This window comes from Calonectris borealis, chromosome 16 (assembly GCF_964195595.1).
Source record: "Calonectris borealis chromosome 16, bCalBor7.hap1.2, whole genome shotgun sequence".
NCBI classification, from domain to species: Eukaryota; Metazoa; Chordata; class Aves; order Procellariiformes; family Procellariidae; genus Calonectris; species Calonectris borealis.
The window spans coordinates 21516431-21537548 of NC_134327.1; the positions used below are offsets into that span (position 1 = coordinate 21516431).

General features: G+C 50.4%; 1 protein-coding gene across 3 annotated transcripts in view; it reads right to left on the minus strand.

Moving 5' to 3' along the window:
• The window catches only part of AXIN1 (axin 1), a 73570-nt gene extending 54653 nt beyond the window's left edge, over positions 1-18917 (minus strand). For 2 of the 3 annotated variants that reach the window (XR_012676204.1, XM_075165996.1), the window contains exons 1-2: positions 18814-18917; positions 15584-16555 (exon numbers count right to left, since the gene is read on the minus strand). Coding sequence is in view for 2 of the 3 variants with exons in the window: in XM_075165996.1 (XP_075022097.1) it covers positions 15584-16461 (878 nt within the window). In the remaining variant the exon portion in view is untranslated. The remainder of the gene's footprint in view (positions 1-15583; positions 16556-18813) is intronic. The other variant, XM_075165994.1, reaches the window with a different exon arrangement.
• Between the last annotated feature and the right edge of the window lie 2201 nt (positions 18918-21118).

Here is a 21118-nt window from a genome sequence, read left to right on the forward strand (position 1 = left end):
TGGCGAGAGGTGTTTGAGCCTGCCCTCGGAGCCCCCGGCGCTCCAGCCAAGCACCAACAATGACTAGACAGACTTCAGCGCCACTCCTTCCATCTATCAATAGAGTCACTGTTGGGCGAGCTGACTCACCGCTCTCCCTGAGAACTGTTCGGCACCGGTTCTCCATCAAAAGAGCAAAAATAAAACGAAATAATTCTATGTTTGCGGAGAGTTAGTTTAGCAAGAAGAGGGTTTTTATTTTAAGGTTTTGTTTTTAGGAAGTTCCTCCAAAGGAAGCTTGCGCTGCTGCTTTTGGGTGGCAGAATCGGCCAGGCACTCCTGGAAGACACTCTCAAGCGGCTCTTGCTTCTAAGTCATGCTCTAAAGGCACAGTGAGGAGGATATTTAAACCTACAGACTGCACATAAGGAAAACACACGCACACAAAAGTTCTGGAAACCCCCGGGTATGGGAGCAGAGCCGTTCATAAACTTGTCTTGGCACAGCATCTCCCAGGACTGCAGCGGGGATGAGAGGGCTTTTCATTTCCCCTTGACGTCTCCCTTACACCGAATGTAAAACCCCAGGCTGGCCATGTCAACCTATGTTACATCTTGCTCCACCGCTCCCCAGAGCTCAGCACAGCCAAGCCTGGGTGGGGATGAAGGAGGGGTGAAGGTACCCTGCCTGACACTTCTATTGCTGCTGCAAAACATGAAAACCACCCAGAACTACAACGAAGACTTCCCCAATAATGTGTAAGTTCAATTAAGTAATAATGTTTAATGCCCCACCAAGGACAGATGCAACTTGGGAAGATGACGACAATGAAAGCTTCAGCATGAGCGAGCATGACACGAACCCGGGGAGACGCAAGTTTACAGGTAGACCTTGGCCATGCAACATACCCCCCAACCAAGTCACCCCAGCAGATCCACATTCCCAGCCCGTGCCCTGGTCCTAGAGGAATGCCAGCATGGTTGGGTCAAGGGCAGCCGAGCGGCGGCAGCAAATGGGACGTGAGGACCAACTCCCTGTGCAGACATGTCGGACTGGGCTAAGACATACTTTCAGTCTGCAGTAGATCTGAGTTTGGCATGGCCATTCAAGACCTATTCTCTGCTCTACATCCAGGTACCATCACACACCGATGAGAACTGGGATTCTCTATAGCTATCATCTTCCTTCAGGCTGAGTTTTAATTAACTGATTTCTCTACGGTATTCCTGAACGTCAGCAAGCTCTACCACATCTTCTGATTAACTGCATTTAAGCAATTAATTCCAACTCAGCCTATTCCTCCTGAAACTTCATGCCATACAGAATGAAGAGATACCACTACCTTGCTAAGACGACGGTAGTTGTTTGAAGAGTGTTTTAGGAAAGTACAAGCCAGACTTCTGCACAACAAGACATAAAGACGGTATTTAAGTTTCCTAGGTTCTTTGAAGGCCTCCAGGACTTTACAGGAGAGACCAGTCCCAGTACAAACGAGTCACCTGACACAATTACAAGTCATGGTGGAGTCCCCAAACTTATCTCAATCAGACATTCTTGATTTCCTGTTTGCGGCATTGACAAATAAAAAGCTCTACATTACAGGTAATTATACTTCACAGAGGACAACAATTAAGAAATAGCCCATTACATTTTACAAGCTCAGGATAATCAAAAGCTTCCTCAAATATCTAGAGTTGCAATAAGCACTTAGAAATGGCAACTCCCAACAAATTGCAGGTAATTTAGAGCAATTTACACAGATGACATATTTCCCTATCTGTGCTTAAAACCTTCAAACTCAGTTCTGAAAAATTCTGCAGGAGTTCCTGGAATGTATCACTGCTGATTTCTAAAAATAGTGCATTGCCCGTTCCCACCTTCACTGGCCTCGGAGGCGAGATGAAGGACCTCTGGTCACCACGCTGCAAAGAGAAATTCACCACCAGGAGAACAGATTTTAGATCAGATATTTAAAAATATGGGAGGATCCTAATGTGCATACCAACAAACAACAACAACAAAAAATCCATTCCTTCTGTTATTTGAAAAATATGCTCGATTTCAATACTGCATAATTTGATTTAAGCTTTATAGTTTTTAAAGGAACAGCCACCTGCTTTATTTGTAACCCAATGCTGTAGCTCCCACGCAGTCAATGCACGAGAACCAGGATCAAACAGCAAACTAAAACTCATTAAATGATTGAGAGGAAAGGAAACATACCTTTCTCATTTTTAAAGCTTAACCTTTTAGATGAGGGAGATTTAAAAACACCCCTAGAGGTGCAGAGGAGGAGAGATGGACAAGGATATGATCTAGTGTAGATGGCCGCTCTAGTATGGCGGTTTCATCCCTCACTTTTGATGCATATTTTTTGGGGGAAAAAAAAATGTTTTTCCTTGCTCATGTGGCTTGGGTTGCTGGAACTGCACTTTTATCTCAGAACAGGGCTCTTGTATTTTACGATTCTTTCCAGTGATGGCTCCCTGTCTCCTAGCCACCAGTCCAGCAGTTAGTGCCACTACTTCAGCTGCATGAGTATATGAATTTCTGCGGGGCTCGTTGTTGCGTAAAAGCTGATGAAGTCCTTCAGACGTGCATGTGACAGAGGAGGATCTGCTCGGCAGTTAACTAAGAACTAAAATCACAGCGGTATTGGTTGGAAGGGACCTCTGGAGCAGCAGAGTAGTCCAACCTCCAGCCTGAAGCAGGACTACTGTCATGGTGGCCATGGCTACTTACTAAGAACATGAGTATTTTAAGAAATCTGGTGAGAGAAGTAGAATTATTATCAGCTATGGTGAGATACTGGAAGAGCCTTTTCTGATCTTGCATCATAGGGACCATGGGAAGAGCAAGGAGGAAGGATTAACTCAAGGAAAGCCAACAGTGTGCTTGAAAGAGCCTGGGACAAGCTTTAACACACTTCTCCCCAAGAAATGACAAATGCCTGTTTTGTCTATATGGGAAGCCAGGGGTAGGAAGGATAGTAAAACGCTAATAAGGCACTCCTCCGGGACTCGGGGGCACTCTGACCTCACACAGCTCGCACGGTCAGCCGGTCCCCAGCCAACGCAGGGCCACACCATCTACCCTCTTCTCTATTCCACCTCCTCAAGCCCGGATCGCTGCAGGGCGCAGGTTGCAGGCGATGCTTCCCACCGCCCTCCCCTCCTTCCCCGCTACAGCACCGCTGCGCTGATGCTCCCCATCTCCATGCTCCCCATCTCCATGCTCCCCATCTCCATGCTACCCCCAGCACCTGAGAAGGATTTCCCACCCCTGAGGTCCCCACCACTGAAATCCTGCTCTCTGTTTCCAAATTCACGCTCAAAATACAGTAGTACAGAGGGAACTGATGCACTAAGATAGCAACAGGTGAAATCCAGCAGCCTAGCACAAATATAAACCATGGTTGCAACATCAGCTGGGGAGGGGGACTTGGTGCAGAAAGGTCCCCTGTATGAAAGGGAGAGCTTGTGAAAAAGGAGTTGACTGTTTAATACACAGTTTAGACCTGTAACACAAACAGCTGACCCTAAAAAGGAGGAAAAAATAATTTTCAAATTCTATCTCCACCATAACCGCATTGGCAGCAGTATGGTTAGAAAGAAACCTCTCTACCATACTCCAGGACTGTTTTACTTGTCCTCTACACAGAGCAACCTGATGTTATAAATCCTGCTCATGCTCAGCTATCGCTCAGGACTGAATATAATCCCGTTTGACAAACCTGTTTTATTAACTTGCTAACTACATGAGTTAGATAATTTCAGATGCTTGCTCCTACAATCCCGATTTTGCCTACTTGGCATATCAACATATGTATGTTCAATTTAAAACGAAAAAACTATTTTTAAAATTCAAATTTTAAAGGGAGCACATTTTTCTTCCCTGCTAATTGCTTTCTGTGGCTTGGCAACACCTTTGTGGACAATAGGTGTTCCTGCCACTACTGTCCCATCTGGAACAAGAGGTTTGGCTCCAGTCCCGCCCTCTTTCTTCAGCTCAGGCTTCCAGGATGATTTCCAAAGCTGGGAAGTGAGAGGATTATGCCACTCCGTGCCACCTGAGGCAACACACTACACCCAAGTCCACAGCCCAAGATGGGCTACCTGGGAGGGTTTCTGACGTTGCTGGTGCCAAGCCACAGGCAGCAATTAACAAAGAAAAAGGGTTGCTCGTAGCTTGACTGCTGGCAATGTGGTTGATGGCTCCAGACAGAAGAACCTACATGAGGTGAGAAAGGGAGCAATCCACACAGAGCTGACTCAGGGCGTCACCATCAGGGACCAAAACCCCGATGACCTTGCTGAGCCCAAGCAACTGCTGCCTCTCCAGTGTATCCTACCATTGGGGAGGCAAATCCAGCGAGCTGTAGGAAGAATCTACCCTTCTGAGCACGCGGAAGAGCTGTGGGCAGGCACTGGAGGACTGCAAGGCCAGCATCTTCACTATAAAATTGGTGGGGTATCAGCTCAGTCGCTACAGCTCCAACAAGCCACCTCTCCCGGCTGAGAGTGCCCAAGCCAATAATATTTGCAAGGGACAGTCGGCTCTCAAGGAGAGGAGCTCTAGCACCGCATCAAGAAAGGAAAATTGATCAACCTGGGGCCAGCTGACTTTTCTGCCACGCCTGCTGCAGGATCAGAAAAGCCTCCTTGAGCTCTTGACTAAAGCTGCAGCTGCAGGCAGCAGGAGAGGGGCTAGAACAAGCGCTGGGCTTTCTGCCTTCCCCATATTTGCTCATCTCTTCCATCCACGGAGCAGTGAGGCCTGACTGATGAACTGTCCCGGGGACTGAGGGCACCCTGCGAATGTCTGGATCAGAGACGCAACTCGTCGGTCTCGGAGATCTTTCCCCTCCTCTCCCTGCTCTGCTGCAGTGGAGCAAAGCGAAAGGCAGCGCAGGCTGCAGCAGGCACCCGCGCCGTGCCGTGCCTCTCGCTGGAGGAAAAACGCACCCTGAGCCTGATGAAACTGCAAGGCGTTGGTTGCTCGGCAGTGACACCCACTGCAGTGCCGGCTGCCCTCCCGGCCACGTGGGCAAGAGCCCTGCCCTGCACGGATGCTTATCTGGGCCGGTGAGTCGGGCAGAGCGCTGTTAGCATAAAAACAACAACAACCCCGAACAATTTTCAGCCAGTTCTATGGAGCACATTTGCAACTTCTTGGCAATCACAGAGAGAGAGAAGCATGTGAAAAATGCCCCTCTCTCAGCGCAGGCTACCTTCTCCTGAATACCGCAGGGCTGAAAATAAAAATACTGAGTTTTGCCCAGTTGGGCAGGAAACAGCAGTACCTGCAACGACACGCCACGAGGAAAAGCGCTGTACCTTCCAACGCCCCTAAAATCAGATGTGGCCAGTCTGCTGCATGCCAGAGGGACCATCCGAAGGAGCTTCCCTCCCTTCTTCCCCGGACCACTACAATCCATACAACAGATACTGCTGGAGGGACGTGAAAAGAGGAGAGCAGACGTAGCCCCGTGGCTGCGGGCACACAAAGCTGCTCCCCAACCACCGCTCCACCAGTCCCACCAGCGTATTTGTGTCATCCAGCTGCTACAACCTTTGCCAGCCAAATCTGCACGGAACAGTTATTAAAACGGTGTGAGCCTCGGCACCCTGCCTATCCTATGCCAGCCACTGCTACGACTGGTTCCACCTCAGCAGCCAAAATTCGGGACGGAAAGGCCGGCGGAGACAAAGGTGCGCCGGGTTTACCTTCGAAGGGATTTAGATCTGGAGCGCTCAACGCTGACAAACTGCTGAGACAGGCATTTACTCAGGTGTATAAACATCACGGACGGCAAACGCCAGCCTTGCAAGAATTCTTCTCCAAAGCTTAAGAATAAATTCAACGTGTTTTTAAATAATTATGGATGAATCATTCGAAAAAGAACTTTCTACATTTTATCTTCAGTGGCTGACATTGATCGTGCAGCTGTTTTGTTTTTACTGTAATTACATATTCCCACCTACTTACTCGCTTAGTGTGTAGCAGAAAACCTAAAGCATAGGCTAACATTTCCTTTTGGCCTTTGGAAGTGACAGAACAGTTAACACAAAACTTAATTTATTTGAGATGGGAGGGGGAAAGAGAGGCCGCAAGTTAATTTCCCTTAGAAGCCCGATGGTCCCCACCCAGAAACCTGCACACAAAAGAATACTGCCTTTTAAACTGGTAGGTTAGGTCTGAGACCAGAGCGAAGGTTTGTCAACCATGACAAGCTACGGCTTGTTTAACAGTCGACCGGAGGGTTGAAAAGTCTAATAAAACCAAAGGGCCTTCCATAACAAAGCTGCTGCCACTTGAGGAGAACATTTCACACCCTTTCAGTAGGGTTTTTTCAAACATGCAAAGGTATTTGGGGCCACTAAAGTGAGCAAAGACACACCAAAACCCAGCAGCTAGAAACTGAAGCTGGAAAAAACTGAAGCGAGCAATAAGGAACACACTGAGAACAGTGAGAGTGACTAACCACGGGAAGAGATAACAAAAATGCTGCTTGACCTCCCATCACTTGGATGCCTTTCTAAAATAGACACTTCGGCCTGACCACAAGTTATGGTGCAAGAATCGCTGGGTGAAGCTGCATGACCTGTTATCTCCAGGATTACCAAAGGAAAGTTTTTCCCATGCCCATTTGGAAAGCTTCCTCTCTTCAGAAGAAGGAAGGTTTACAGATCAGTTTTAGCAGGTTCCTCCAGCCCCCTTTGGGGAAGACCCAAACCCACCGCTCGTGGACAGCGGGGTGCTCAGCCTTCTCAAATGCCTCCAGTTGGGCTAATTTCCCCAGCCAGCAGCACTCAAATCACCCCCGGGTCACAAACTTCACTGCGTATATCTGGAGGGGAAAACCGCAAGGCTGTTTTACAACGTGACAAATCCTCCACTGCAGTGACACATCCACACATCCTTCGCTGCCCTTTTCCATCTTGTTTCAAGCTCATCTATTTTTGCCAGCATTGGCCCATCTTGAAGAAAAGAGGTCAAGTGAGCCTCTTCAAAGAAGCTTTTCCCAAGAGAGGAAAACAAAGCTTCCCTGAACGTGCAGATGTTCAAAGACACATTAAATATAAATAATTCCACAACAAAGAAGGCAGCTTCTGCCCTTTCTTTTCCTGGCAGAGCCTTGGACCAAGCAACAAAGGGGTGATGGTCTTCATCCAGTGCTAGCAGATCAGCAGAAGACACATGCTGCACACACCTGAGGTTGCCAGCGTACCCAACGGCTTTCTTTTGTGGCTTTGCTCAAGAAGGAGCATTTTTCATTTCCTAAGAAATAAATGTTATGACAGTCACATGGACTGAATTAAAAGTACAAAGACAAGCCTTCTTAGCCAAAGACCCCAACTTTTTATTAAAAAAATAAAAAATACATGCCCTGTGGAAATCCAATCTGGGTAGGGCCATAAGGAGAGCAAGAAGGTTCCAAGGTCATGTTTTACAATCTTTTGAAGCAGGAATGAAGCCGATGTCCGAAGGAGGCATTTCGTGCTGCAATCTCTACAGAGCTTCCCTTTCTTCAGCACGCTGCAAATGTTACAGTGCAAGAACTTGCTGTCTTTGCTCGGGCACTCTTATTTATACACAATAAAGCCCTTGTGCAGGAGATCAAGGCCGTATTTCATTGATTTGACACGATGGTTAACCTGTGAACTTTGCCCCTGCTAATAGAATAATTTCTATTTGTTGATTCCTCTTTTGGGATCCTCGAGGGTAACAGTCGCTTCAGCCCAGCTCTCATTTGCATGTCTGGTGCCAAATGGCTTTACAGCTCCGACTTCCACGGGGCAGAGCCAGGAGAAAGTTAATTAAACCCAGTAGCTACAGCTGGATACAGAGTCCCTGTGCCTCTCTCCCTGGATCCTACCTGTAATTCCCAGGAGCTCTCCTGCGACTCGGCTCTGATTCGTACTTTGCTTGTGAAAGCTTGGAGAGGTCCTCAGCTACCAAACGACCGATCCCACGTGAATTCATGCGCTGGACGGAGGTCCCAAAGCAACCGCCTGGACCAGGCTGGCAGCAATGGCAGAACAAGGAAGCCCCTCTTCCAGATAAATCTCACCCAGTCTGAAAAGCTGACTGCCAGCCAAGAAAAAGACCAAAATTTATGATTGAAAAGGGTAAATCTGTTGAACACTACAGGCACGGTTTTCCAGCAGAGCTAACCCACTTAAACGTGGACTGCTGAAAAAAAGGCAATCCCACCTCCCCACGCCTACCGCTCTCCTCCTCCCAGCACCAGCATTTCTCTGAACCCTGGAGATAAATGACAAAAACCCCAAACCTCCAGAAAAAAGGAAAATGAGAATGGAGAGAGGGAGAGGACTGAGACTCTCCAGTCTACAACAGCACAGGGAATATGTGGGGGTCGGAGGGTTGAAGGAAGAATAAAACCCAGTAGCGTCTGGTCATTAGCTCTGGAGGTAGCTCCAGGGACTACCACGAGGTCCTGGTGCTAACCAGTAGGTCTCACTGGGGTATTTCAAAGAGCTTTTTTCCTCTAGCTATAGTTTTCCGTCCCTCCGCTGTTCTTCATCAGGATAGGTGAAAGCTGTTCATCTATTAGCTATTTAGATCAGCTAAAGACCTTCTAAAAGCTGGTACTTTAAGGACAGGTTGTATCTTGGGGGCCACAGGACCAAAAAATTCCAGGTTTTACCACAAAAGTGTACTCTGGAGTCTTCAAAGGTAAAATCCAATTTCCATGTGGGTTTTATATAGAATTTGGATAATCTCACTTAAAACTGCAATGGTTCTACTTGAATTCATCGCTGCCGTAACAACAGTGAAGAACTCGGACCAGGGCTGCGAGTAATGATGGTTTTGCTTTTACATGCAAGCATGACCTGCTGCAATTTAACTTCTGAGCGTGACTTTGGGCAAAACAGCTTGCTCTGGCACATGGCAGAGGGGAACGAGAAGATGCATGTCTCCAGAAGAGACCTTTCCTGAAGTGCCCAGATGATGAGCAGGGGATTCAGGGCCGCACCAGAGAAGGGACGTCTTTGCCCCTGATGAGCAGAGATGGGCGCTGCAGCCCCCCGGAGCAGCTCAAACCTGAGCCACGTCTGTATTGCAGCGGTAGGGAAAAAAAATGAGCCTCTTGAACAAATCACCCCAAAACCAGCTGGGGATGGTGTATTTCCAAGAGGATTGTCTTCTTTGTAGAGTCTGAAGCTGCACTTCCAAATGAAGCAGGCACTAATTAGCTAATTACTGGCATTAGGATGGATGGTGTTGGACCCATTTTATATCTGATACGCTCAAAAACATAGCTCTCCTCCGGTATTGTTCCGCTTCCATCACCTCCGCTGCCCTAGCAGCAGAGCCGTGACATCCCATTGCCATGGAAGAGGCTGGTAACAAGGCACCAAGGACAACCAGCCTCACCCACGCCGGGACGGCACAACACCGGCTGCTCCACGCCGCCAGGCAGAGCAGAAGTGTCAAATCTTTTCAGGAAGATGCTCAGAATTATATTCACCAGCAATTTGACTTTTTAATCATTTCAATTACTGTGACTAAAACCCTTCAATCGGAACAAAACCGGGAAAAAATAACCCCTCTCCTTCTGAAACAGCCTGCCTAGCTTAACAGACCGTACCAAATCGTGAAGGTTTTTGCTTTTGTGGGCTTCACATATTTCATTTAATGCAGATAATTAACCTCAGTTTCTAATTTCAAATCCTCCACATAAGGAAGCGAAGTGATTGCATACATTCACTGACAGACGGAAAATTAAAATATTACTACAGCTTCTGCATGTGGCTCAAAAGACAGGGCCTTGCAAAAGATCTTTCTTCTTTTATTTGACTGATTAACTGTAATTTGCTTAATGGACTTAAGGATGAGCCTAATAATCCAATGATATTTCCAGGAACTGATTTAGGATATCAGCACCTCCGTTCTGAGTTTTTTTTAAACACAGCAATTTTCTGCACTATACATACAGCCCCTTCTGAAACCAGATTTCTCCACTGATTCTAATAAAATTTATTTTAGATGCACCGTGACTGCATGACTGGCCTTGCACCGTGCAGCTGTAACTTCTTGGAGCACCTTCAGAAGCCCCAAACCTAGGGATGACCCATGACCACGGTGTGCTCCGGCGGCCAGCGACCCAGCCCAGCGGGCAGGGAGGACTTCTTGCACGGCTTGGGAAGGTGGGGAAGTCAACAGCTCTACCCTAACACGAGGCCAGCGTGTGTTCCCCCAACACCCCCACACCCTTCTCAGTCCCTTTTCCACCAAGAAAGCCTGGCGTAACAGGATTTCACAGTCTGTCTCAATAGTTAATAAATCCAGGATCTAACAGACTAAAACATCCAAGAGGCAGTCATTTTTAAAATGTCCAATGGTAACTAATTATTCAAGGGATTAGTCCATTATAGCGGCAACAAAGAAACTCTTAAAACATAAAGCCAAGTTGAACGGCGGATCAAAACCAAGGTGTACCCACCCCGTGGCCCACCTCCTGGGTGCACTTCTCAGCTTCCCGGGATCGGTTCAGCTCCCGTTCAGCCTTTTAGCACCCAATTCTTTCTGAAACCAGGCAGAACCCAAACCAGCCCGACTTCCAACCCAGTTCTCAAAACACAGTATCTCGTGATTTGTGCCATCATTGCAAGCGCAGATCAAAATAGGACCATCGCCACCACTGGACCAGACGGGCATGGCTCTGTCTAACCCAGCCGTGGAGCCCTCCAAGGATGGAGATCCCCCCACCTCTGGTGACCCGTTCCTGGGCTGCATCGCCCTTCTCATGAAGATTTCCCCCCCCATGTCCACTCTGAACCTCCCCAGCACCAAAAAGAGGGGGATATAACTCTCCTTTCGTGCTTGGAAGGGAAAAGATTCCGTAATCTAAATAAAACTCAATCACAACAAAATAAGGTAGCTGTTTGCTGGAGGAGGGGAGAAAACACTATTCATTTATCAAAACAGAGTGCTAAAAGCTTAACTACCTGTCTTTAAAAAGAAGCCAAAGCACTGATCCATAACCAAACAACAAATACACCACTTTTTCATCTTGATTTGTGTAGAGGCAAAGCTATGGGCACAAAAGGTATTCTTCTTCAAATAAAATCCATTTTAAAACTTGGCAGCCGCCAGTATAAATACTTTATGCTGTTAATGTAAGCATTTCCATGCAGAAGTTTCATCAGCTTAACAATGTATTTTAAAAAGCTGGCGTAACTTCTGTGCAAAACCACCATCAGTCTTTGTCTTGTATATCTTACAGCGCCCGAGTCACTAAATTACCACTTTGTGCTATTAGCATCAGACCCCACCTCCCCGTTAGACTCACTAACTTCTCTCAAGAACAATGCAGAACCAAAACTACCATTCTGTAACTTATTTTCTTTAAATTTGGAAATAGCCACAGACGCCAATTAGGGTTGTATCAATTACAAGTGTTGTTATGGGCCCAGCAATTTTAATTCAAGCATCCAAAACTTTTCTTTCCACCTTTACATATGGGTGTTACATAGCTGCTTTTTTCCAGCAACCAACCTCTCATGAAGCTCCAGCAGCCTAGCTCCAAGGTGCTCAAGCTGCTTCTCCAGTTAAAAGAAGCATCAGTAAGACAGTAACACATGCCTTAATCTTTCTAAACGCAGACTGCTCCTACATCAGCGTTTGTGATTTTGCATGCCCAGTTTTCCACCCATTCGGTACAATTAACACCGATTCCTTTACCACACAGTCTTGAGTCAGAAGTGTGCAATTTAATATTTAATTATGAATGAAGCAGCAAACCTCAAAATTAGGTCTGCCAGCTAAATTTTAGCTTCTTTGTGATGCAGGCCCAGCTTCTGACCGCTGGACCGTTTAGGCTGCCTAAGCAATGGAGAGATCTCGCATCTTCCCTGAACCAGCCTACGCCGTTCCTCTCCGTGCTCCAGTTCATCACTGCACCATCTCAGACCAGAGGTTGTCACCTCCCTCTAAAACCTCCTTCAGTTGTTTCTCCACTTGCTTTCTCTGCATACCTGTTATGAAGAAGTGCTGGCTGTATGTTTTGGGGAGAGCTGCTCTCACGCGTGTCCAGGGAGGCTGCCGGTACGTGGGCACAAGCGCAAGGACTCTCCTGGTGATTGCCACCAGCCCCGGTGGAGAACCACGTCACCCATCCTTTTCATGTGAACCACCAACACTTGTGAAACTTGAGCTTGGTCAGCTCAGCACTCTGGAAATTAAAGTTTAGATCATGTAGCTGGCTTCCTTTAAAAAAAACCAAACCACGTGTATATCAAAGCCCCCTTTGGGAAATTTCTCCATCTGAGCTCCACCACAATATTCCCCAATGTCCACAAACTGGAGACCTCACCTACCACCACATGTCCTCTCATCACCAACCTCCAGCTCTCCTTTTCAACACGTTGTGCACTTCATGACAGGGGTCAAAACCCAAAGCAACTGGCAGAACCAACCTTGCTTGCTGGTCTTTCAGAAGAGACGAAAGCAGAGCTGCTCACACATAACACCGTACGCTCTTCTTGCTTTCCACCATGGGAGGAAAGCAAAGGCAACGGCTGTGAGTGCTGCTCCCCAGCGCTTTGGGAGGGGAACCCCTTCTGATGCAAAGCTAAAGAGACGGCAGAAGAAACCCACCCCGACAAAAGAGACAACTGCAACCCTTCACCACCAAACACCAAATTTCCAGCTTTTTAAGACGTGTGTGTTTTCCTGGAGTGCTCAAAAACCAGGCTGCAGGGAGGTTCTCAGGCACAGGTTTAATTTCTGCTCTTCGGAGCCGAGGAACGCCATCCCGGCGTGTCAGAAGAAGGTTAATGAACGATTTAGCCGCCCTCACAACCACGTTAGTGTCACTTTCGGAAGCTGCGAGTTAATGCCCGAGATCTTCGGGGGTTACCCTCTTTGAAGTTCACTGATCCATAACCAATGTCCAATTAATTTGCAGGAGCCTAACTATAATGACTATTGGCCTTTTGCTACGCATACAAAAACACAGTGGGTAACGGCGATGCTTTTGGCTTCGGGATATTCTCACATAAGCACGCACATTTGCACACCTTCCAAATATCCAACGCTAATAACGGGTTGTCTTCTGCCATTTGAGGAATTTTTTACGTTTGCTCTCCTGAAAGCAGAGCTACCGTGTCAAGATTTATGAACTTTCTGCTGCAAAAAAATTGGAGCTGATTCAAGATGCTCATTTGCTACCAGAGAAATACTTCTATTGCATTTGTTCAGATTCCTCTTTATTTAGGGTTTCCATGGAAGCCAAGGAATAGAAGTTCAATCTTGGGAAGATTAAACAGGCCCTCAGATATAATGCAAAACAGCTTATTTCAACATTCCCTCAAGAACAGAAACGAGAAATTCTTCCACACATACGCAAAAAAAAAAGGGTTTGTGGAAATTTTCAAAACAAATTGGGACCCAGCCTTTCAAATGCTGCACGCAGCTATCGCTTCTTGCTGCAAGCAGCTCTGCCAGCTTCCAGCGCTCTTACTCAGGTGAGAAAGTAAATGAACAAAAAGGTCTGCAGGATAAAGATGCTACGGTTTAAAAACCAGCTTATTCAGGACAGCTATTGCTATACAACATCCGGGAAATAAGTTAACTCAACCACAAGGTCTTGCACAAAGAGGAACAATCACCTCATAAATTAGTATCTCAGCAGATTTTTTAGAATAAAAAAATGCAGAGATTACGCAGTTCGGCAGCATCTTCCATTGCGATGCTCTAAACGCTGCTAGAGCTGACATACCAACATTTAAAAAACAAAATAAATCACTTATCTTCAGTTACTCCAGGCTGAGAAATGACTCCTGCACTGCAGAGAACAGTAAACATTTCCGTGCCTCCCTACTCGACAGGTCAACGGAGCGTCAGTAGCCACAATGACAGGCTGTTGGACACTACAAATTAATAGTAATGCATTTTTTTCTGACCTCCATCCCCCAGGTAAAGATTTATTTCATGTTGTTCCAATCTGGTATGAAAATGCCCACGACCGAGGAATTCTACTCCAAAACGCTTCTATTTCACAGCACATTTCTTAAACCGTTTCAAAATCTGGCACAGATATGTTCAGATAATGGGTAAAGTGCATTTTTTTCTGAAGCCGGAGCTGAGAAGGGCAGTGTTGCATGTAGGTTTTTGCTACCTGCTCTAGTAAGAAAACCAAACACAGCTGAACCTCAAGTAAGTTATTTTCAATCTTAAAGCTATTATCGCTTAAATAAAAAGTTACTTAAATCGTAGACTTTTCTAATCCTTCACTTATGGTGAGTACCTGACCGCTCAGTGAAAACGCACTTCAAGAAACATTCAAGGTTTTTATTAACTCCATGGGAAAGTCTCAGGACCCTGGGATTTTGTTTTTCCGACTCCTGATTAAAACAGCGGGAATCCACATGAATTCCTTTTTTTTTTTTCCCCCCAAGAGTTTCACATGCAACATCCCCTCCTCAAAATCTACAAGAATCAAACCGAAAACATTTCGCCAGCTGAAAGGCACCGAGACCTTGCGCGGGGCGGGATGCGTTTCCAGCTGCCAGCCTAAAGGGACGGCCGAGGGAGATTAAACACAGAAATGCTTTTCATAAGGCAGGCGGCTTTGAAGAGGACAGTTCAGCTACTTCATTTCGTAATCTTCACAAAGCGTCAGATTTTAGCCTAAGCAGGTCTTAAAACAAGGAGATTTTATTTAAAAAAAAAAAAAAAAGTAGGAATGTGTTCTGGCTGGGTTCTGTTGATTCAGCAAGGGTTAGACACACACACGCTTATTGATCCCAGAGAGCTCCCTGCTAAGTTAATTGTCTGGAATTTTAACTGAGCTCTCAGCAAGTTTCAAAATCCATGTTGGCTGGAAGTGGGTGGGGGACCCAGAAAAAAAACAGGCTGCAAAACTGTGCAACTCCTCCAGTTAAAAAAAACAGCAATTACTTTGATGAAGGGAAAAGCTGTAGCAGCTTTTCCGTGATTCTGACTTTGACACCACCACAATTCAGGGCTGGGAATCTCGTGTACAAAGCAGCACCATTTTCAGGGAGCTCTGTGATCCCCGATTGACCCATATAAACATTACAGAGGTGAGGATATCTCCTGCAAGCTTCCTGCAGCCTCTAGTTCTGGCTTATCCCAACAATTTCCTGGTGTATTTACAGGAAGTTTTACCACGAGCTGTGCTCGCCTGTGTTCCTGTACCTGAACACTGACCTGCTGCCGGTGTGGGCTACGGCCAACCTGACACTGCAGCTCGCTCGACTCCCCGCAAATGCAGGAGGACTGCCCACGGCTCTGCACTGCCCACCAAGCCCTACCCGCCTCCAGACCACGTCCAGCAGCAGTTTCCCCGAGTAAGAAATGTGCTGCAGGGATGATTCAGGGCAATCGGACAGGAACGGCCAAAGACACCCTTGAAATAACCTGCGACTACTTTCAAATAAAGCTTTGCGTTCCACTAAAGCGCCCATGCGACACCATCCCGAACCAATGCGGATGCTCCCCCGTCCCTGAGCGCTCCCCACCACCCAAGGTTCTCCAAGGCTTCCCGTCACCCCCGCGCCGTTCCCCGGAGGCACCCCGCAGGAGGGACGCTGCCCCGGCGCTCACCTACCTGAACTCCCTCCCCTCGCTGTAGCGCCGAGCCGAGGCGGCGCGCTGGGTGGCCGTCTCCAGAAGCAGCTTCTGCGTGAGCCTGCTGGAAGGCGCCGAGTCCCTGCTGGCCTCGGGCTCGGCCTCTTGGTCACATTTCCACTCCTCGTCCTCGTTCAGAGTCGGCAGATAACCGGGGAGCCCTTTACCCGTCCCAGACCCTGAGCTCGGATCGCTATAAATTTTTGGACTTTCCCCACCTGTCCTCGTGTATTCCAAATAAATATCCGACTTAAGGAACAAAGGGTAGGTATTGTCTTCTATCATGCACTGAATCTCTGTTTGGGCCTGGTCAAACATGTCAGGGTCAATCTGCAGTTTCATGACGCAGTCTTTGATGAAGCTTTTTGTGGCCGGTTTGATCTGCCGGGACACAATGCCGTTGTTGTCGAGGATGTATTTTTTGTAAATGGCTTTTGCCAGCTTGAGTCTTTTTTCCTCATTAGACGTGCACGGCTCCAGCTTCCTGAAGCCGCTGCAGGCAAACCAGAAGTCCAGCAGATCCGCGCAGTCCTCCTGTTTCAGGAAAGTCCTGAAGAGGTTGATACCGTCTTGATCATCCAGCAAGGAGTGCAGTGACTCGGCCCACTTCAGGTAGGGTGGAGTTGGCGAAGCGCTCCCCTCGGGCTCATACCCCAAATCCAAATCGGAGCGCCTCGGTGTTGCCGTGGACGTCTCGTTTCTAACCACATCGCTTTTACCGGAGTAGAAACCGTGGCTAACTGGCCTTGGATCCGTGGACACGAGCTCCCCCTCCTCCCCAGGAACCGGTGGCCTTGGAGCATCTTCAGTGAAGCTTCCTCCAAGGTCCAAGGGGAAGCCTTTCCCCTGGATATTCATTTTTCTGGTCCTTGTTTGCGCAGGAACAGCGGGGGATGAGCTCAAATCTCAAATCACCAATATTTGTAGCTCCAAGGTGAACAAGTTTGTTCGGCTGAAACAGATGAGAAAAAAACAAGTGAGTATCACTGTAAATAAACACTCTAAGATTACAAACCACTAATTTTGCTCTGCACTGTTACTGTATTAATGCCTTTTTAGAATCATAGAATCATAGAATCATAGAATCATAGAATCATACAGGTTGGAAAAGACCTCTAAGATCATCGTGTCCAACCGTCAGAATCAATGGCAAAGCTCTCAGCCACTTCAGAGAGCACAGAACTGGGCTCAAACCAGGCACCCTCTAAAAATGACAGTTACAGAATATCCCAAAACTTTACATGCACCGTTCGGCACCACTGATACGGCTGGTGCTACGCTAAAACAGTGGCCAGTTTCACAACACTGGTGGTTTTACAGGACCCTGGGATCTGGCAGTCCCCACACCCAAGAGATCTTATACTCAGGTACCACGCGGTGCCACAGCACACATGCCATCTTCTGCGCTGCCATTAACTCCTCTGCACAGCCTACCCGGACAGCACATGCACCAGGTCGTACTAAGGCAGCATGTTTTTATCTGGCTACAGATCTAGCAAATTCTCACCCCCAAACAGGAATTTAAGGCTTGTGAAAAACATTTTGAAAGAATATCCAGTTAGTCCCGAAAGCGAGACTGCACCTTAATCAAACACAGGTGGCTTTCGTACGCTCAAGTGACATACCAGCGCCACATTCCTCGCAAATCTCTGCGTTTTAGAAATACGCTGCGTCGCCTCGTCTAGCTCTAGGGGAATCCAGATGCATCGTTGACCCCAATATTTTGGGCATCTGGCCGGCATTCTTGCTTCAAATGGGCATGTTAGCACAGGAGCTCAGGTCTGGCACCGGTTTTCAATAGACAGGCCATTGAGAAAAGGTTCATTTACACTAACAACACTGCATGCTACGAGCCTGGGAAAATTTCAGGTCATCAAAGGAAGATGAGAAAACCATCTCGAGAAGGAAATCTGATCAAGTGCCATGTTTTTAAAGAAGAGCAAGGAGTCAATATGGAGGATGGAAGGTGTGGGGAAGGAGGGCAAGGACAATCCCTGGGCCACGACTTCCGCTGCTCAACAAGGTAACTTCATGATTTAAAGACAGCAGCGAAAGTCTCGTTTTACAGAACAGCATCAGCCTCAAAGCCCCCAGTACCACAAAGCACCAGCTGTCCGAAGAATTACTCCTTGCATTGGCTCGACTCAATTGCATGTGAAAATATACCAGGGAAGACACGTTTTAGCTCGGCCTTCCTCTCAAAGCTCACCCCACTCCAACGAACGTGCCTTTGGGATGCTTTGCCATTTTCCTCCCATTCCCTCTCCCCGACCGAACCAAGAACCGCCGCCTGTGCCGTGCCTGTCCTTCCAGCCCACCTGCGCATCGCGAAGTAACCCCAGCAAGACCAGCAGCGGCCGGCGAGCCCGGCCGGGCTCCGTGTGCCCAACCTGCGCCATGCAGCTGCAGGAGCCAGCGCCGCCCTCGCGCCCAGTCCAAGCTGCCCGGAGCACACAGCCACTGCCCCGGCACCAGGGAACAGGGCTGGTTTTTCGCACCATTGCTGCGTTTTTGGGTCCTTTCCACCTCGGTTATGGATGCGAGCGCTGGGCTCGCACCCATCTCCCCGGTGAAGGTCCCCAGTCACCCCTGCCCGGGTGCTGGGGCAGCCCCTTCAGCCTTGGGGCTGGTGACCCCCTCGGGGCAGCGGCCCCACAGCCATGTCGGTCATTGTTGCGGCGAGGCGGCGCTCGCTCCTCGCCCCGGCCGGGGGGAGCCCCGCGGGGTGCCCGCCGAGAGCGGGCGAGCGCCGGCCGGAGCCGGCGGCGGACGAGCGAGGCGCCCGGCCGCCTCTCTCCCCGGCGGGGGACCCCCGCCTCACGGCCCCTGGCAGAGGCAGCCTCGCCGCCGGCCCGGCCGGGCCCCCGCCGCCCCACGCTGCCCCGCGGGAGGCGCCGGGCCGGGGCAGGCTCCGCGGGCAGCCCCGGCGCTGACAGGGCGCCGCGCGGGGCCCCCCGCCGCCCCCGGGCAACTTCGGGGGAGGCGACCCAGGCGGGCCCCCGCCGCCGCCGCCCCCGGCCCCGCTCGCCCTCCGCGGCGCGGCCCGGCCCGTGGCCGCCGGCAGGCGCCCGCCCCCCCCGCGCCCAGGGCGGCCTAGCGCCGGCTCGGCGGCGCCCGGCGCGGCCCCGCGCCTCCCGCCCGGCGGCGGCCTCCGGCGCGGCCTCGGCGCAGGGCCTGGGCTCGGGGCCGCCTCCCCGCTCACTCACTCACCCGCACGGAGCAGCAGCGGCGGCGGCGGCGCGGGGCCCGGCCCATGCGGCTCAGCAGCGGCGGCCCGGGGCGGCGGGCGGCGGCGGGGCGGCGGCGGCACAAAGCGGGCGGCCCGGGACGCCCATGGCCGCGGCCGCTGGCTTGTGGCGGCGACAGGGAGAGAGCAGCAGCGAGCCCCGCACCGCTCCGCTCCGCCTGCGCCGCTGCCTCCCAGCGCCGGGGAGAGCGGCTCAGCCGCGCCCCCCGCGCCCCCGGACGGTACTGCGGGACCGGCAGCCCGCGCCGGCAGCCGGCCGCGGGGGCGGAGCGGGCCCGGCCCGGCCCGGGGGAGGCGGCGCCGGGGCGGACGGGGCCCGGGGACCGGGAGGGGGGTGGCGGCGGGCGGGCCGGGGAGCCCGCAGCCCCGGCACCCCGCGCTCGCTGCTAGGCCGGCGGGGAGGTACACGGCGGCTGCCCGCCCGGGGAGGCCTGGAGCCCCGCGGAGCCCCAGGCACATGGCCGAGGGTCCGGGCGCGGCGCTGGGGGCCCCAGCAGAGCCCCAGCCGGGCCGGCGCCTCGCCGTAGGGCTGAGCAGCTCCAGGGCTCCGTTTCGCTCTGGCCAAGGAGAGCCCAGCAGAGCTCCCCCGAGCATCTGGGCAGGGGACGGCCCGGGAGAGGGGCACGCTTTGGAGACCTCCGAGGCCTGGCGGAGGAGCTGGCTCGGCTCGGCAGGGAAAAGGCAGCCACCCTCAAAGCCACTGCGGGCCTCCGCGGCTCCGTCCGGGACTGAACGGCATGTCTTGAGCCGAGCTCTGCCCGGGAGGGCCCGCACACCAGTGGGCCGGGGGATGGAGGAGCGCGGTGGCGGCTGCGCCAGCGGCTCTTGCCTCCAAAACCCGACTGGAGCTGGTTTAAAAACCGCAGCCGTGCGTCCTGCTTGTCTGAGCTGGGCAGCTCTGCGGTGGGGAGGAATAAGGGGACTCGCCAAGAGGTGGCACTGTGTGGACTGAAATGGGTCAAACAACATGGAGACTCCCGAGAGAGGCGGTGGGGAGCGTGTCTTACCCCGAGATGGTTATGGGGAGCTTCTGGCTAGGCAGGGTACCCGGCACTGAGGCTGCAGTGCTGTCCCGGAGGGTCGGGGGACATGGCAGGAAGAAGAAGGGGATTACCAGGTGCAGAGATCGAACAAGAGTAGCGCGACGGGGAAATGCGAAGCCTGCTTCTTCCCTGGAAAGCGATGATATGCTCAGAGCCCTGGGACTGACCCAGGCAGACCCCTAAGTACCATCCCAAAAGCTGAACGTGCAAACAAGCCACAAGACAGTCCTCTAAAAATCTGAAATTACTCAGAAAGATTTCTGATAGGGATGGGTGCTGGTTTTTGATGCAATTATTCTACTGCCTGTTTCCATGCATTTAAGGAACACTTTCGGAAACGTACAACATTTTTTTCCAGCTTTCTGTGAACGATGCTCGGAGCCGATTTACAAGTAGCAGTGCAACACTGATCTCGGGCATAATACTAGAAAAGCTGATGTGGGATTCAGCTGGTAAAGAATTAAAGGATGGGAATACAATTAATGCAATCAGCCTGGTTTCTGGAAAATAGCTCTTGTCAAACTCTGCTGTCATCCTTTGAAGAGATTACAAGTTTGGCTGGTAAAGGTTATGGCATAGAAATAATAGACCTGGACTCTGTTCAGGCATGTGACTTAATCCATATAGTATTCCGATTAAAAATTAGCACAATACAACATCAAGAGAGACACCTTAAAGGGACTGGGAGCTGGCAAACGACTGCCATCAATGGGGAATCCCTGCAGAATGGGAGCGCTCTCAGTGGGTGTCCAGGGGTTTGATGGGAAGCCCAATGCTATTCAGCATTTCCATCAATGGTCTAGAAATAGATTAAAAAGCCCTGCTGAGAAAAACACCGGGGCCAGGGAAATGAGAGGGGCAGGAGACACGGACGAGGTCAAGACAGCTGTAGAAAACTTCTTAAGCTGAGTCCCGAGCAAATAAAACATGTTTGAATGTGAGCAGCTGCAAAAGGATCCCTCTGCCGAGCACAGGGCCCTTCTGCTGGAAACCCACGGTCCGGCAAGGACGGGCTTGGGGGGGAGTTTAGGAGGCAGGAGGGACTGGGTGGGAGCAGCAGGCTCCCCACGGGGGATGTCCTGGCCGGGATGGGGCTGGGTGCTACAGCAGAAGGGGTTCCAGCATCTGCCTTTCAGAAAGGATGCTGAGAAATTAGAGAGAAGGTGGAGAAGAGTTAAAACTGACCCTGCTTTGCAGGGAGATGCCCGGGAACCGCAGCCTCCTT